Raw genomic sequence first — 15,737 nt, 5'->3', positions numbered from 1 at the left:
TTTATTTTTCACCCCCGGGAGCGCCGCCCGGCTCCTGCAGCCCGGGGCGGGGAGGACCTGTGGCGGGGCTCGGCCGTGAGGCGGCGCCGCGTGGGGCCCCGGGCGGGGCGGCGCTGACGCCATCGCGGTGCGCGGCGGCGGCGGGGCCGGTGTCGGTGTCGGTGTGTGTGTGTGTCTGTCTGTCGGTCTCTGTGCCGGTCCCGGTCCCAGCCCATGGCCACGGCGGAGCCAGTGGCAGCGCGGAAGCGGCGGCCCAAGGGGCACTTCGCGGCGGCGAGAGCCAAGCGGCCCCGCGGCAGCGGGCGGCAGCTGGAGGCCGGCATGCGCGGCATCCTCATCACCTGCAACATGAACGAGCGCAAGTGCGTGGGGGAGGCCTACAGCCTGCTCGGCGAGTACGGGGACCTGCTCTACGGGCCCGAGCAGGTGCGTGCGGGCTGCCCCGGCCGTGACGGGCTTTCCCCACGGCCTGGTGGTGGTAAGGGCCTGCTTGGGGGGGTAGCGGTGCAGCCTTTCTGTCCCTAACTGCACCCTGCAGTGCCCCCCGGGGGTGCTGGCTTCCACAGGTGAAGCCCTGTGTAGCCCCCTGGAGATGCGGCCCCTGGCGGGTTTTAAGTTTTTGGCGCTTTCGGCCTGTACTTACTGAAGTAGGGATGTGCTTTGTGTGAACAGTTTTCAGATCCTGAGGAGCGGCTCTCTGGAAGTGAGAAAGAAGAGGATGAAGATGACGTTGAGGCTGCCCTGAAGAAGGAGGTTGACCAGATCCGCACCTCGACGGAGCAGAAGCTGCGGCGGTTCCAGTCGGTGGAGAGTGGTGCCAATAACGTGGTCTTCATCAGGACCCGGGGCATAGGTGGGACACAGACACTGCACGGTGCTGCTCTGAACAGCATCAGTTACAGGCCACAGTGTGGCTGCCCAGGAGCTCGTGTATGCCAGACAAATAGAGAGTCTCTCCTTCCCTTTAGCCTTCCCATTGAATTCTGTCATAAGCAGAATTGCTAGAAGTCGAGGAGTCTGCTTTGACAAAGTGATCCTAAGGCATCCAGTTTTGGTGTATTAAAACAGTTCTCCTCAGAAAATGATTTGAGGCAGACCACAGTGCACCTAAGCATGCATTTTCCTGACGTATTATTAAAAGGGGGGAAGAAGGGAAAAAGTGCCTCCAATTTGTTTCTCATACCTAGCTGTTTTTCTTTTAGAACCTGAGAACCTGGTACACCATATATTAAAGGACATGCATGCCACCAAAAAGAAGAAAACAAGAGTCATTCTGCGCATGCTGCCCATTTCTGGAACTTGCAAGGCTTTTATGGAAGATATGAAAAAATACACAGAAACATTTTTTGAGCCCTGGTTTAAAGCCCCTAATAAGGGTACTTTTCAGATTGTTTACAAAGCTCGTAATAACAGTCATATGAGTAGGGAAGAAGTAATTAAAGAATTGGCAGGTATGTACTGATTTCACACAGAACAAAAAACAAGTTTAGAAGCAGCCCACAATTGTGTGGATAACAGCATAGCATAAGTCAGACTACTAAAAGAAAAGTGGTCTAAATGGGCATACGTATTTGTTGTTTAAAATCTATATGTTGAATTACAGAGACTTCTCTATGACTGTGAATACAGCTTGATATCAGTGTGCCTTGTTAGTGTTGATGCCTTAAAAGATCATGAGCAGAATAGCATACAGTATTGAATTTCCTTTGTTGTGTTAGTTTCGCATACTTTGAAAGGACTGCTATCAGGCATTTTGAATGCTATATTGTTAATTTGAATGTTATATTGAAATAAGATATTGCTAATTCAATTGAACATACTACTCAAAAAATAGCTCTGCCTTACTCAGGTATTTTGTTTCTTGATAATTGCAATGGGTTAATTTTCCAGTTACTGCAGTCCTACTGATAGTATCCTCTAGTAGTTGTGCTCTGTTCTGCTATTTTAAACAACTGCAATAAATAGCAGTTGGTTACAATTAGGGGGGATGTTGTCTTCTCTAATTTTTATCCTTTTAGTAGTGTATGCTGATGCTCTGAAACCATTTTTCCATCATTTTAAAAACTATATCTTGTCTTTACAGGAATTGTGGGCAGCCTCAATCCAGAAAACAAAGTTGATCTTAACAACCCACAATATACAATTGTGGTGGAAATAATAAAGAATGTCTGTTGCTTGAGTGTGGTGAGAGACTATGTTCTATTCAGAAAATACAATCTACAAGAGGTAGTGAAGAGCAACAAAGAAGATGCACAACAAAACCCATCAACCGTGACAGAAGAACAGAACTTGACGGTAGTAAAACCAGAAACCGAGGAGGAAAAGAGCTCAGAAGAAGTAAAACAAGAGAATAAGAGTGAAGGTGAAATACAAGCTGAGTCCAAGGGAAATGATACGCTGACAGCGTAGAAAATGTAGAAAGATCAACACGATGGAAACCTATTGAAAATGTTGCCCTAGAGTTCTGTCAGTGTGTTTTAAGGAGGAGAGTGGGTTTTGTTTTGGAATCTTGTTTTTAAAATCCACATGTGTAAGAATTTTAATGTTCACTGCAGGTGGAGCTGACTTTATACTGCAGATGTGAGAGTGCTTCACCACTGGTGAAGTTTGCTGTCATTCTTCTACAGCTTGGTTCTGCATTGCTTTTTGTTAGCACAGAAGGCAGATGTATTTGCATACATAGATAAATGCCACCAACCCAACACATATTGACCCTGTTTTGTTGTATCTGATGACTACAGAAATGAAAGGCAGTGCAGAATCAACTCTGTCAGGAAGTATTGACAGAAATAAGAGATCTAAAGAAGACGGTTGCTTGCAGAGAGTTTCTAGGGAAGTGATCTGACTATTAGTGTGACTGCAGAACTCAGATATATTTTTCTATGTGAACAGCAGAATGAGCTAAAACTCCTGATCCTTTCCTGTATGAGGGAAGGTTGTAAATATACATCCCTCTACAAGGACATGCAAAGTCTTGAAAGTGTATTGGAAGAGCCGCTATGATCAAAATACTTGAATACTATGAGAGAATTTAGAATAATAGATTTGACTGTTCTACAACAGTAGAAGTATGGTGCGGGCATTGCAGATGGCTTTAGCAAGAGCTACATGTGTGTTTACATTAGCTGTGTATACAGCAATTACTGGCTTATAACAAATGCTGTATGTGGTCACTGAACAGAATCCTTTCCAGTATTTTCTTGCAAACAGACTTTTGCTGCTCTTTCCAAAGACATAATCTTTGGGGTGGGGGGAGAGGGAATACTGGGAGGGGGTTTTAAAAATCTTTGTTCTTACTGTTTTCTTAAGTTTCAAAATTTGGATTTAAAAACTGCTTGGAAATTTCTAATGAAAGAAGCTCTCCATGATACCATATTGGATAAGGGGAAATAAATTTAATTTTTGATACAGTTTTAGCTTTACAAAGTTAATTTTGTTTCATATTGAATGTAATGTCAGTTTTTCTGTTGTCAGTTTGTTAAAGCAGTTCTTTTGATATCACAGTGACTGGGGAAAAAATCAAACAAAAACCAACAACCAAAAACCACAGCTATAACCTGCTTTACATTAGCATTTGGAGTATGCTTCCAGTACAACTGTCTAGCTTTAGTATTTCATTTCTAGTATAAAAGCCTGTGGGTTGCTAATGGGAAAAGCCTGTCTTGTTACTTGTCTTGGTTTAATGAAAAGGATTTGTTCAAATCAAAACTGTTTAGTTTGTATTTTCCACTTCTGTCAAAACTGTTTTAGAAGTTGGAAAATTAAGAGGACTTTTTCCCTAGTCCTGTATCCCTTACCACCCATTTATTAAAAATAGGCTTTCTTACCTGCATCAGTGTTTTCCTTTATGTTTTAAAGCTTTTTGTGTGTGGATTAAAACCAGCACTGTCTAGGTCACACCTAGGAAAGAACCATTAGAGACCAGACACAAAGGCCAACTGTGAATGTTTATTGGTGGCTGATGTTGGTCATGTTGATCATGATTCAAGACAGCCTACTCATATTATTACCAAGGACAAAGATAGATCCATGAATAGTGTTTTTTTTTTTTTTTTTTTCTTCTGCCTCTCACTCTTACAAGCCTGTATCTGACATATAGGTGCCTATGCTGCAGGCTTAGGATGTCCGCTTCTTTTTTTTTTTTTTTTTTTTTTTTTACTTCTGACATTTTTTTCTTTTCTCTTTTGTAATTTTTACACACAAATTCCTGAACCTGGAGGCTTTCGAGATTTATATAAACAGGGTGCTTAATTTGGATATGTGCATGATCTATAGCCATTTCTGGGTACGTTATCAGCTACTACTATGATTTCCTTATTAATAAACTTCTTGTGAGTTAAGATACCTGGTCTCAGAGAATTAACAGACTGCTCCTTCACATGGTAATCACTCCTGCCATAATTCTGACAAGCGTTAGGCAGCTGGAAGATGCTGCATTTGTACATGCTTTGCTCGGTATGTTTGATTCTATGATTTTTGTTAAACAAGAATGCAAACGTTTAAGGACCACACAGTTGGGACTTCTTAAACCTTGTGCATTAGTACACATTCACTGCCTAGTGAGTGAAATACAATCCTATATTGGTGCTTACAATTGTAATAGAAAATCTCCATTACAAGTGGAATCAGTGGGGACAGTTTTTTTAGATTGCTTATCAAAACTAAATCTGTCCCCACTCTTTGTTCCTCAGTTCACTCCGTCTGATTTTCCCAGTAATTGTCTTTGGCAGCTGCTCGACAAATTCAATCTGATTAAAAAGAGGGAAAAAAGTAAAATAAGCAGACTTCATTTATAGATTTTTGATTCAAAATAACATAGGTTTCCATTCTGTTTAATTTAAATAAGAATTTGGTAACTTGTAGAATAATTCCAGTTTGTTTTTCAGATTCTGTAGTGTCTATTATTTTCCATAATCTTCCTGGAAATAGTATTTGTCGTTTCTCTTGCATACCACATATTTGGGCTTTTTGGTTTGTTACTAAATTGGATGTTATGAACTGAGTCTAATTTTTCAGTTTCTAGCCTCTCTCCACTTTAAAAAGGTGATCAGGAGTTCTTATTTTATTTTTTTAATACACTCTTATTTACTTGCCTTTCTGGGGTACTTGTATGGAGCAGTAACTTTCTTTACATGATCTTGCAATTCGCAGGCCAGTTTCTTTTGATCATGTGTCTTAAAGGAAGGAGACAAGACCACAAAAGCTTTTACCACCTACAAAGGGAAAATAAACCAAAAGTACAGCATTAATTAATCTAGAGCAACCTAGTAAATGAGGCAGTTAATTGAGAATAAATGAGTATTGCCTGTAGTATCAGCTTGCTGTTTCACACCTGTCCTGTAAACAAATTTAAAATTCTGACTAAATAATGTTTCTACTTTATGGTAACAAAGGTACTAAATATCATAACACAAGTTTCAAAATCTGCTTCCAAATTTGTAAGAGTTCTGCAAAAGACTGTTATAAAGATCTTAGATGCTGGGGCCTTTTCTGCAAATGTACATTGTTAAATTAAGGAATATAATTCTCCCAGCAGTAGGTGAAAGTGTACAGCAATTCCTACCAGAGTCACTTTTATATTCATTGTCATGTTCTTTAACAGACTAATGATTATATTGTCACTAAAAAACCATACATGGAATATGGGATATACAAACTATTGCTTTACTCCCTTTGAGTAAAGTGATGAAAAAGTTGGGATAGCTATATTAAGGATCTTATGAATTCACTGGCAACTGAATGTAAACTGACGGAAGACATTTCATGAATCGAAGAGTGATCACTAATTACCTCGCCTCTGATGGGGTCTGGGCTGCTGACCACAGCTGACTCTACAACAGCTGGGTGCTCTATCAGGGCACTCTCTACTTCAAATGGTCCAATACGATACCTAGGAGAGAGAAATTAATTAAATGCTTAGGTGAAAAGCATATAGTTATTTCTTAGACATTTCTTGGCACTTTAAATGAAATCTACAAACCCAGAGGAGATGATGACATCATCAGATCTCCCCATAAACCATATGTAACCATCCTCATCCATGCTCCCTCTGTCTCCAGTGATATAGAAGTTCCCACGGATTGTTGAAGCGGTTTTCACTGGATCATCCTGTTGAACAAGCAACAATTAAATACTCGAAATATTGGGAAGCCTTAAGCTTAGAGATGAGTTTTGCCACTTTGGACACTACCCATAATACCTTTCACTGCATTCTTTCTAAGAGCTTGTGCTTGCTTTTTCCATAAGGGAAAACTTATCACAATGGCACATACAGAAGTGAAGATCACACAGTAGGTCTGTTGAAGAAAGGGGGAGAGAATGGAGGTTTCATATCATGAAGTCCTTGCTCAGTCCAAAAATAAATACTTTATAATATTAAGAATATTTTACCCTGCCCCTATCACAGTAGCTGGATCTCAGATGGAACTTGAGAAACAGAAAATCACTGTCTCTATCTAGCCCTGATCAAGCTACTTTTCCCTTGGGGTGCTTATACCTGCAGCCTGTCTGAGTGACCAAGTTTGAAGAAAAAAACCATATATACAGCAGCACCATTGCTGTATACCTTTCTGGATTAAAAGAATAATGGTGGGAGAAACAAATACATATACTCAGTATCTGTGCATAATTTGGGTCTACACTTTAAGAATCTCTTCTTGCCTTCTATGCTGTCTGTAATTATGAAGAAGAGATGGTGGGAGAAGCAAAAGACCAGTGTTTCTACACAAAAAAGTAACATAGATGCTGCAGAGGCGCTCCCTTGAAATGCACTAGGGGTGAGTACACCCTCCACTAAATTTGAAGGAGAGCGCTTCAGTTTGGCAGCTTGTTTTGGATTAATATTGTTACAGTAGTCAAGGTGGGATATGTTGGGGAAGGGCATGGGTGACCATCTTATGCTGAAGTTTGAACTGTTGCATGTTCCTGCCATCGATACTTTAGCTCATGCCACTGAGTCAAAAAGTCACTGAAGTCACAGCACTGTTAAGTTAAGAAGAGCCACAAGCCTTTTGTGCTGCACCTCCTCCTGTAGGTATAAATGCATATCATGCTGCAGGCCTGAACTGGCTCTCAGGAAATTCACTGTTGGCTTACCACGTATTGAGTGAAAAAAGTGAATGGCCGCTTGGCATCAATTTTGATAGCAATGTCTCCTTCTTTCCCAGGAGGCAGAACACTGCCTTTTTCATCTATAATCTGCAACAGAAAAGGCAAATGGGTAGTTATGTTTTCCCATTTTAAGAGCGCCATGTTCTAAAACTAATCAACACAACAGCTCAACCACTCACAGCCCCGAATACCACCATATGGTACTGAAAGTTGTACTGTATGTTGTGCTTTCCCATTTTTCACTTCCTATGATAACAGCAAACAGAAAAGGAGATCACCATACCTGAACATCGTAGGGGGGAGCTGCCTTGCCCAAGGAACCTGGCTTAATTTTCATTCCTTTCATATTTCCACATATCAATCCCTGTTGGAAAAAACAAACAACCAGCCCAGATGTTTTTCGCTGTCATTGCTGAGGCTACTCCTGCTCTTGTACTGTGCCCACTGCTGAGCTAGCTTAAGATCTAAATCTGCCATCTGTGTAAGCCAAAACATTAGAGGACTTCACTGAGAGTCTTCAAGAAAAAGTCTATGACATTTTACAGTTTAAGTAATCTTAGAAGCAGTATCATAACCAAGTTGTAATTGTAAGTAAAACAATAAAACCTCCTGAAGGCAACTGCTACATATTCTAATGTCAGCGCTCTTTCTTAATATATATAGCCAGGTTCTATATTTGCCAGGAGGAATGAGATGTCTTAGTCCACTGAGAGTCTTGAGTGATAGCTAAGTTGTAGCCCCTTACAAATGAGGGTGAACGTACAATTTCTGTTTGGCCGTAGCCTTCATAGATATTCAGTCCTGTTTGGCTTTTCCACTGTTCCATCACTTCTGGGTTGACTGGTTCCCCTCCACTCAAACAGTGTTTCAGTGTCTTGAATGTGTACCTTCATAGACAGAGGACATTGCTGATATCAGAGGAAAGAAAGGAACAAATTCCGCTCTCCCAGACAGCTGTATGTCCAACCCTGTGACTTCAGGGCAGACTGAACTTTCTTAGAGCTGGGATTGAGAGAATGCCTAGAGGTATATTTATTGTCAAATGCCTCAGGGCAAAACATGCTCTGGGTTGGAGTTGTCAAAGGGTACGTTTTGTCACCTCTCTCTGCAATACTGAGGAAAAGGCTGCACCTCCTGACAGTCCTTGCCTCCAACACAGAATTTCAACCACTCTGAGAGTTTAAGTAGAAAGTAATATTAAGATGCAGGCAATAGCTTGCCCAGGCATGGTATGGTCACTTGCTAACAGACATGAGGTACCTGGTGAGGTCATGCTGTACCAACATGCGGTAGACAGTTGGGGCGCTGCACAGAGTGGTCACTGGATACCTGCACAAGGTCTGACAAATTAAAAAGAAAATTAGAATTCAACAATATTTTTTGGGGGGAAAAAAAAACAACAACTTGTTGCTAATGATTCATTTCTATTCCATATTAGGGCACAAATTGTAAAGCCTGACTGTAACCTCACTTAACATTGTAAGCCAAAGCAAAAAGAAGTCAAACCCACAAAGTAAAACAAAACAAAACCAACCAACCAACCAACCAAAAACAACTGTGACTGTCAGTGTTGAGATAAGATACTTAGAGTGCTTAAAACACCTGGTGAAGAGGTGATATACTGTGGTAAACTGCTGGTGTTCCTAGTTTGTCCTGATACTCACTTGAAGCACAAAGGACTTTTGACTTTTGTGTGAAAACCTGGCTCTAGAGGTACAACATAATTTCTGAAAGGGATTTCAGTAAAGCATGCATTTCACCTTAGGATAAAGTCAGGCACTGCAAAATGGAGGCACCTAAGACGAGAGGTTTCTTTTGAATATTTTGCCTTTGTCAGTCTTTGATTTGATCTCACACTGAAAAGAACTGCCACAAAGCTCCAGACATGCTGCAATTCCTCAGCAGTCCTGACAAAGTGCCTGCCATGCAGTACAAGGTGCAGAGCCAAACCTCTTTACGTTTAGGCTGGGTTGAGAGTAATGTTGTATTAAAAGTTTTTTTTTTTTTTTTTTTTCAGAGTGCCAAACATATATATTCCTTCTTTGGCTGGCACTGAACACAGGACATTAGTGCCTTGCTAGAAAAAGCAAAGATCTCAGCTGAACCTCTGATTTCTGACACATCTTTATTTCTCTCCAATAACACCAGCAAATGATTCTCAATCACTCAGGTAGAAGAGCTAAGCCACACTTTTTATTTTTTAAACCTCACATCTGCCTGCAATGAAAGTTTGCTCAGAGACAGGGGACAGGTAGTGATAAACAAAAGCAAAGGGCAGACCTCTCATTTACCAGTTGTCACTCCAGCCACACCATGGGTAAAGCAGCCTTTAACGTCTACTTCATTTTGTGCAGAGATGTGATATCCCATGCACATTGCAAACAGGTGTCAGCAAGGCCAAGAAATTTATTTAAAGAAACTAAAATCAAACTAACAACTACCATTTTGAAAAAGGAAATGGGATTAAAATGCCCAAATAAACCTCATGGTGTTAGGAACGTGTACTTTCCCACATACATGCTTTGAGCCATTTAGGAATAACACTCTCCCCTTTTTGTGTTGCAAGAGTAAATCTCATATTAGCTTGAGAGGCTTGAAAATAATTTGATTTAGGAACAAGCCCATCTCACTACTCCATTGTTTTCCAGTGCTGACTTGTCTTTCTTAAGGGTCACAGCATTTTAATTAAAGTATTAATTTACATGTAATTCAGCTCATTTATCATTTCAACAGTGAAATACAGGAGGGGAGAGGTTTAAGTAATACCAGTAACTCCTGCTGATCAGAAGCAGCTGGTAATATCCTATGCCCAAAAAAATCATGCTGCAAAATCCTTCCTGTATTATATTCCTATTCAAAGCACAATCACCTTGTGGTTATGCCAACTTAAAACAGCTAATCCCATCAACCTAAGAGGCTTAGTTTTGTGTCCTGCCTGGAAAACAACATGAAATATGAGTAACTACTCATTGTAAGCATGGTGTCCTTACATTTAAGATTACTTTTGGATCAAACTGTGGCATGGCATGTACAAAAGCACATGTACCCTGGAACCACGGACCAAAAACATTCCCAATAGCTGCCTTTATCCAGCCAGTGTCTGACATGCTCCACACGACGTCTGAGGGAGTCAAATTCATCCAGTATCTGTTAAAGACAAAGATGACCAATATAAGGATGCATGCAAGTGGAAATTAAAAATGTGAGCGGTTTTGTGTGTTGGTTTTTTGTTTGTTTTTTTTTTGGTCTTAAAAAGGCATGGTAAATTTGATCCAAAACTCAAGAGCTCAAATAAATGCTTTTTATCTATCCTTTACATTGGTGGTAAACATAAAGAAAAATAAATTGTATCCTAACTAATTTTTTGAAATATGTTATTTTGCACGGATTAAATGGCAAGCAGTTTCTAAAATGGTGCTTTATACCATGTCAAACAAGATCCTTGCTTCTTGGGTACAATTCAGCTGAGGAGACCACAAGAAATGACACGCACTGTATGTGGGAGCCTCATCATCTACCATAGCTTTATCATATACAAAAATTCTTCTGTATGCTTTGTATGTCAGAACTGTAAAAGCACAATTAACAGAATACTTCACCTTCCACAGATAAAAAAACCCAGACCAAAGCTTCCATAGGAATGTTCAACCATTTTGGGGAAGCCTGTGGTGCCACTAGTAAAATAGATTGTCATTGGATCCTGACTTCTTGTCTTCACGCAGTTATGGACAGCAGGAGCGGCCCTTGAAAGAAGGAAACATTATATGAAACAGTGAGTGATGTTATTCAGCTAATTTAGCTTGGCTTCTTTGTGCAGGATTGTCTATATAGTGAGATGTTAGTGCTAAGAAACTACTGAGATTCCTTCACTCTTGCACTGCTAGTTCTGTATCGGTGTCATTGATCTTGGTCTTTAACTTTAACTATTCTCTGCGTACCTCTTCTCCACAGTTATACCCCCAACTGGCTCACACTTTCCTTCACCTCCCACAACCACCAGAAGACCCAGTATCTTGTGTTTGACCAAAGTACCCTCCAGAAAGCATGTCTTCCAGCCTTAATGTAATTAGCTGAGGGCAGACCCACCATTTCAGGTGGTGGATGGTCCCACCAGTTAATTATCCTGGGGAAGCATGGGGATACACAAATTCCTGGCAGTCTGGCACATGATAGGGAGATATTTCTCATCCCGTAATGGGATGAGAAAACAAAACCACTTCTTCTGTGCCAGGATTGATGTTTGAAAAGGTTTTGCTTGGCACAGAAACATTGCCCATGCCTGGCCCCCACTGTGAGATTGGGCTCAGGATGTCTGTCTTCCTAGGCCTGCTGTCTCTCCGTGCTGGCTGGCAGGTAACCTCACTGACAAGCTCCACAGCTCCCTGGCCAGCTAAGCAACTGGCTAAGGCAGCTGAGGACATGGTGCTAGGAGGCTGGGCAGCTACCCCACTAGGTAGGCAGGCTGCCAGCGATCTGGCGAGACAGCAAGCCCAGCAGGACAGCAGCCCAGCAGTCTGAGAAGACTGGGAGCCTGACAGCCAAGCACCCCCAGAGCCAGACAGCCAGCACTTTGCAAGGCAGCCATCTGGGGAAACCAGACAGCCTACCTGCCTGACCGCCAGTGGCAGACTCTGTAGGACTGACACAGTTCCAGACAATATTCAGGTTTTCTCAAACCAATTTTACCCACTACCATGGACCTAAGCCCTGAACTATTAAGCTCAGCATGCAAGAGGATGCTTCAAATCCACTTGACAATGCTTTAGTAGCTCTAGGAGGTTTAAGAATGCAGTGTTACTGCTTTCTTTGTTGTCCAGTTAACCAGTACTGAGGTGGTAATTGAAGTAAATACAGTGACAACTGGTAATGCTAGTTCAGACTTCAATGGTTGTAAGAGCGCATGGAACATCTTACAAAGCTCTCAAAGTGACTAGAGAGCTTGTATTCTACCATGAAAGAATGTTTTTAGCTACACAGATGCTTTTAACAAAATGTCAGTTTGTAAAAATCACACGTAGGACCCTGAGCACATTGCAGCAGGGTATTTTGCTTCCCTACCCTATGGTGCTTCACCACTCCTTGCACAGTCCTGTGCACTGCAGTGAAAAGCTGTCTGTTGGGTGCCACTTAGGCAGCTGCATTTCAGTAGTGAATCAGGTGGATTTCTAAATGCATTAGGATCATTTTGCAGTGTGCTCTTCTAGCTTTTCATAGTGAAATGCTATTCACATAAGTCTTATCATCATCAGGTTTTAGGAATATGAATTGGAGTAATTTGTATAGGATATTTTTCTTTGAGCTTTAGAGGGCAAATAGCCCACAGCTGTCAGTGAAAGACTTTCCTGTCTATTTTCCTATATTATTTTTCCATATTATTTCATAGTCATATGAATCAAACCTAGATGTCCTAAGACTCTCTCTCTCTATATATATACACACACACATATATATTTATTTATCATTTTGGCTATTCCCAAATATTCTATTTCTTTGTCGAACACTGACTAAATTGCCTTCTCTCCACCCTCTCAAAGGTATTAGTTCATTAACAAGACACGGGTATGTGTTTAAACAATGAGAAAACTTCCATTTGAGGTAACAATGTTAGAGCTGAGGCAGAAAGCACTTACTTGAGCAAATCACTGAAGTTAAGCCACTCAGCTCTTCTGCTTTCAGATACAATTAGCTTTGTTTTCAGAAACTGGCACTGGGATGCAACTGAGTCCACCGCAGGAGCAAGCGCATCAATTGTAACAATACACTTAGCCTTGGAAGCCAGCAATCTATAGCAAATGTCTTTTGCTGTCAGCTGTGTTGTCCCTGGGATGAAGACAACACCTGGAAATGCAATAAAATGGGAAACTTATTGGCTATTTTTCACTTTCAGCCCTGGTCACTTCATAGCTTCTTCTGATTTGTTGAATATCAGCACCGTGCAATCCAGAAATGAGATGAGGGTTAAACAAGTCACACATCCTTGAACTCTCTTTCCACTTGAATACAGATGTGCAGATCTAAAGCACAAAATAGCTTCTGTTTCTAAGAGACCCTTCACTCCAGGCACAATGTAAGTAGAAGGTATAACTACAGGGCAGTTAATGCTAGCAGCTTTACCGTAAATCTGTTGAAATTAAATCAAATTGATTTCTAAATCATCACAAGCCACAAAAAGTGAAAGAAAACTAATGAAGGTAATTCCACCAGTCTTAAGACACTACCCCTGTCAACACCTTTGATTGTCAAATATGCAACCTACAAAATCAGGTAAGAAATGTAACTGTTAAATTAATTGTTATTGACACAGAAGGTAACAAGCAGTCCACAGACCATCAGGAACAATACCACTCACCTGTTCGCATACAAGCCGTATTCAGCAGCCACCACTCTGGGATTCGGGGTAGAATCACTATAATTCGGTCTCCTCTTTGCAGACCACATGGGCCAGAGAGCACATTGGCCACTTTTCGTGACTCGAAGCCCAGCTCTTCAAAGCTCCATTTCCTTTCACCTCCTTTTCCATTTATCCACCACAGAGCTGGGTTTGATGGTTCCTTTCGTTCCTAGAGACAATGTAAGAACAAGTGACATGCTGGTTACCTCCAAGACTCCTGTAGTTCTTCTGGGATGCTTCAGGCAGTGCAATTCAACAACATTATATATTCTAGGACAGGGCAAGGATCTTAAGCATGTGTTGAGTTACTGTTTAAAAGAACCCTTTTTCAAGGCACATGAAAGTTTGTGTGTATATTTAGCTGATTTGCAATGCTCATAAATTACTTGGAGGCTTTTACAAAACTGGCACTTTGTCATACACACAAAGCACCATGTCCCCTTTGATGCTGAAACAAATTGCTTGTTCTTGCTCTGCATAGTAAGACATTAAAATGGAAAAAGGGAAGGAAATTGAAGTCTGTGACAGTTTTAGACATGAATTTTGGGGATGGAGGCACAGTTTCATTTAAAATACTGAATCCGCAGGGTCGGAAATACTACCTTTTCTATTTGAGACCACTTGTCCAGCACATCACTTGCAAAATTAAAGTATTCAGGCACTTCCTGTTCACAACGACCGATGGCTTCATAATCTGAGAGATTCAAAGGTGCAAAAGTCTTACGGCATTGGTGAAATAATCTGTAGAACGTCTGGATGCTCCATGGAGACCGCAACAATTGAATTTCAAGTAAAATCTTCATGGCAAAACCAGATATATGTGGGCTTTTGGAGAGGATAACCATCAGAGCTGTTTTTTTTTAATGATTATTTCCCTTCTAAAAGAGACAGAAAAATCAGTAATAGCATTATGATGTACACATTTCCAGCTGAGCTGCTGGCTCCCAATGGATCAGATGTATACAGAGCAGTAAAGTCCATCTCTTCATGACATTTTATCCCACCTCTCCTTATGGTTAAGATAGAGTTCCAATAACCCTTTTAAGGTTTTAAAGCTGTCCACAGGCTTCTCATAGAATTCCCCCTTGAGATGACAATTCCCATGCTGTCCAACCAAAGGATGGACTTGAAACTATGGACACACCTCCTCAGAGTTTTTGGTGTGTTGCATGTGAAGAGTGTGTTGTTTGGACGGGCACTACTGCAGCTATTTCTGTCAAAAACAAAACAAAACAAAAACAACAACCAAAAAAAATCCACCAAACACTGGATAGCAGAAGCCAGGATTCAGCCCACAATTAGAAAGGATGAACCCTGTGAACCCTTTCTATCACCCCACTAAACTGGCTGCTGAACTCAGTCCTAGAGAGGTTTAGGGGTTAGATTATTTGTTGTTTGGACAAAACGTGCATGACAGAGTAAGAGACTGAAGCTGGTCACTGCTCCTGATGCTTACTATGGATCAGCACTGCAGGGAGGCCAAGAGCAGGTGCCAGCAGGGACACCTCAGACTAGGCACAGCTTCTCTGTATGGGCATGGAAAGAGTTAGCAGAGCACCCTGCAATGAGCCCAGGGAGTTCCCACCTCATTCAACTGAAAGAATGAGAAAGACGCCAATGAATCTGGTCCAGGGTGCTCTGCCATCTTTCTGCATATCTTCAGATATTTCCATAGCCCATCTATAAAGCTATTGCTCCTGTTTAAAAACCTCAACAGTAGCAAAACCTCTTGCTCTTGTGATGCCAGTAGCAACACAGACCTCTTCCAAATCATCTCAGGAATTTCTTTGTTTATACCACCAAACAAAAGTATTCCAGAGATCCACAATGACCTCCTTGCAGTTAACCAAAAGACCAATCGGGTCTTTTTATAGCTCTTATCCTCTCATCCCTGTTCCCTGCTCCCATCTATGAGACTTACTGTGGCTTCAGGTCCTCAATCCAGCTCTCCAATTGTCAGGGTTTGGATCCAATATTCCCATGTTTTAGGCACCACAGGAGTCTTACCTACCTATACGAGGCTACCAATTGCAAACATGGATTTGGTTACAGGATGGCTGCCATCATCTGTCTCTGGTATTGGCCTTGGAATTCAGGACATAATGATCATGCACAACTTTTCAAAGCCCAGAGTAATCACCAGCAAAGAGGGGCAAGGCAAGGGAGCTGTGATGGAGTCTATGCATTTAGCCAATATGGAAGAGAGGCAATAAGCATACACATTGTTGCTTTTTTT

At 41.3% G+C, this 15,737-nt stretch overlaps 2 protein-coding genes across 2 annotated transcripts; one reads left to right on the top strand and one right to left on the bottom strand.

Annotated features, from left to right (window-relative positions):
* The first annotated feature begins 126 nt into the window (after positions 1 to 126).
* On the top strand, positions 127 to 3,832 carry THUMPD1 (THUMP domain 1 NAT10 acetyltransferase adaptor). Its single transcript, XM_084295907.1, has 4 exons — positions 127 to 426; positions 673 to 853; positions 1,203 to 1,451; positions 2,084 to 3,832. Exons 1-4 carry the CDS (start codon positions 214 to 216, stop codon positions 2,407 to 2,409), a joined length of 969 nt encoding a protein of 322 aa, XP_084152033.1. The 5' UTR covers positions 127 to 213; the 3' UTR covers positions 2,410 to 3,832.
* Positions 3,833 to 4,661: 829 nt separating this feature from the next.
* On the bottom strand, positions 4,662 to 14,304 carry LOC311214998 (acyl-coenzyme A synthetase ACSM4, mitochondrial-like; the record flags this gene model as incomplete). The annotated part of the gene is made up of 13 exons (XM_084295906.1): positions 4,662 to 4,748; positions 5,094 to 5,213; positions 5,791 to 5,890; positions 5,981 to 6,108; positions 7,096 to 7,197; positions 7,394 to 7,474; positions 7,874 to 7,997; positions 8,371 to 8,450; positions 10,101 to 10,257; positions 10,710 to 10,853; positions 12,741 to 12,948; positions 13,460 to 13,670; positions 14,104 to 14,304. 13 exons carry the CDS (start codon positions 14,302 to 14,304, stop codon positions 4,662 to 4,664), a joined length of 1,743 nt encoding a protein of 580 aa, XP_084152032.1.
* Between the last annotated feature and the right edge of the window lie 1,433 nt (positions 14,305 to 15,737).

Source organism: Netta rufina, assembly GCF_964035555.1.
Source record: "Netta rufina genome assembly, chromosome: 15".
NCBI classification, from domain to species: domain Eukaryota; kingdom Metazoa; phylum Chordata; class Aves; order Anseriformes; family Anatidae; genus Netta; species Netta rufina.
Note: the sequence above shows the minus strand (reverse complement) of the source record. Positions and strands in the feature narration are given on the sequence as shown.

Excerpts from the sequence above, each read along its gene's own strand:
- THUMPD1 (XM_084295907.1), top strand. The coding sequence starts at position 214 with ATGGCCACGGCGGAGCCAGTGGCAGCGCGGAAGCGGCGGCCCAAGGGG. Across the intron at positions 427-672 it reads TGCTCTACGGGCCCGAGCAG|TTTTCAGATCCTGAGGAGCG; the intron begins GTGCGTGCGGGC and ends TTGTGTGAACAG. Across the intron at positions 854-1,202 it reads CATCAGGACCCGGGGCATAG|AACCTGAGAACCTGGTACAC; the intron begins GTGGGACACAGA and ends TTTTTCTTTTAG.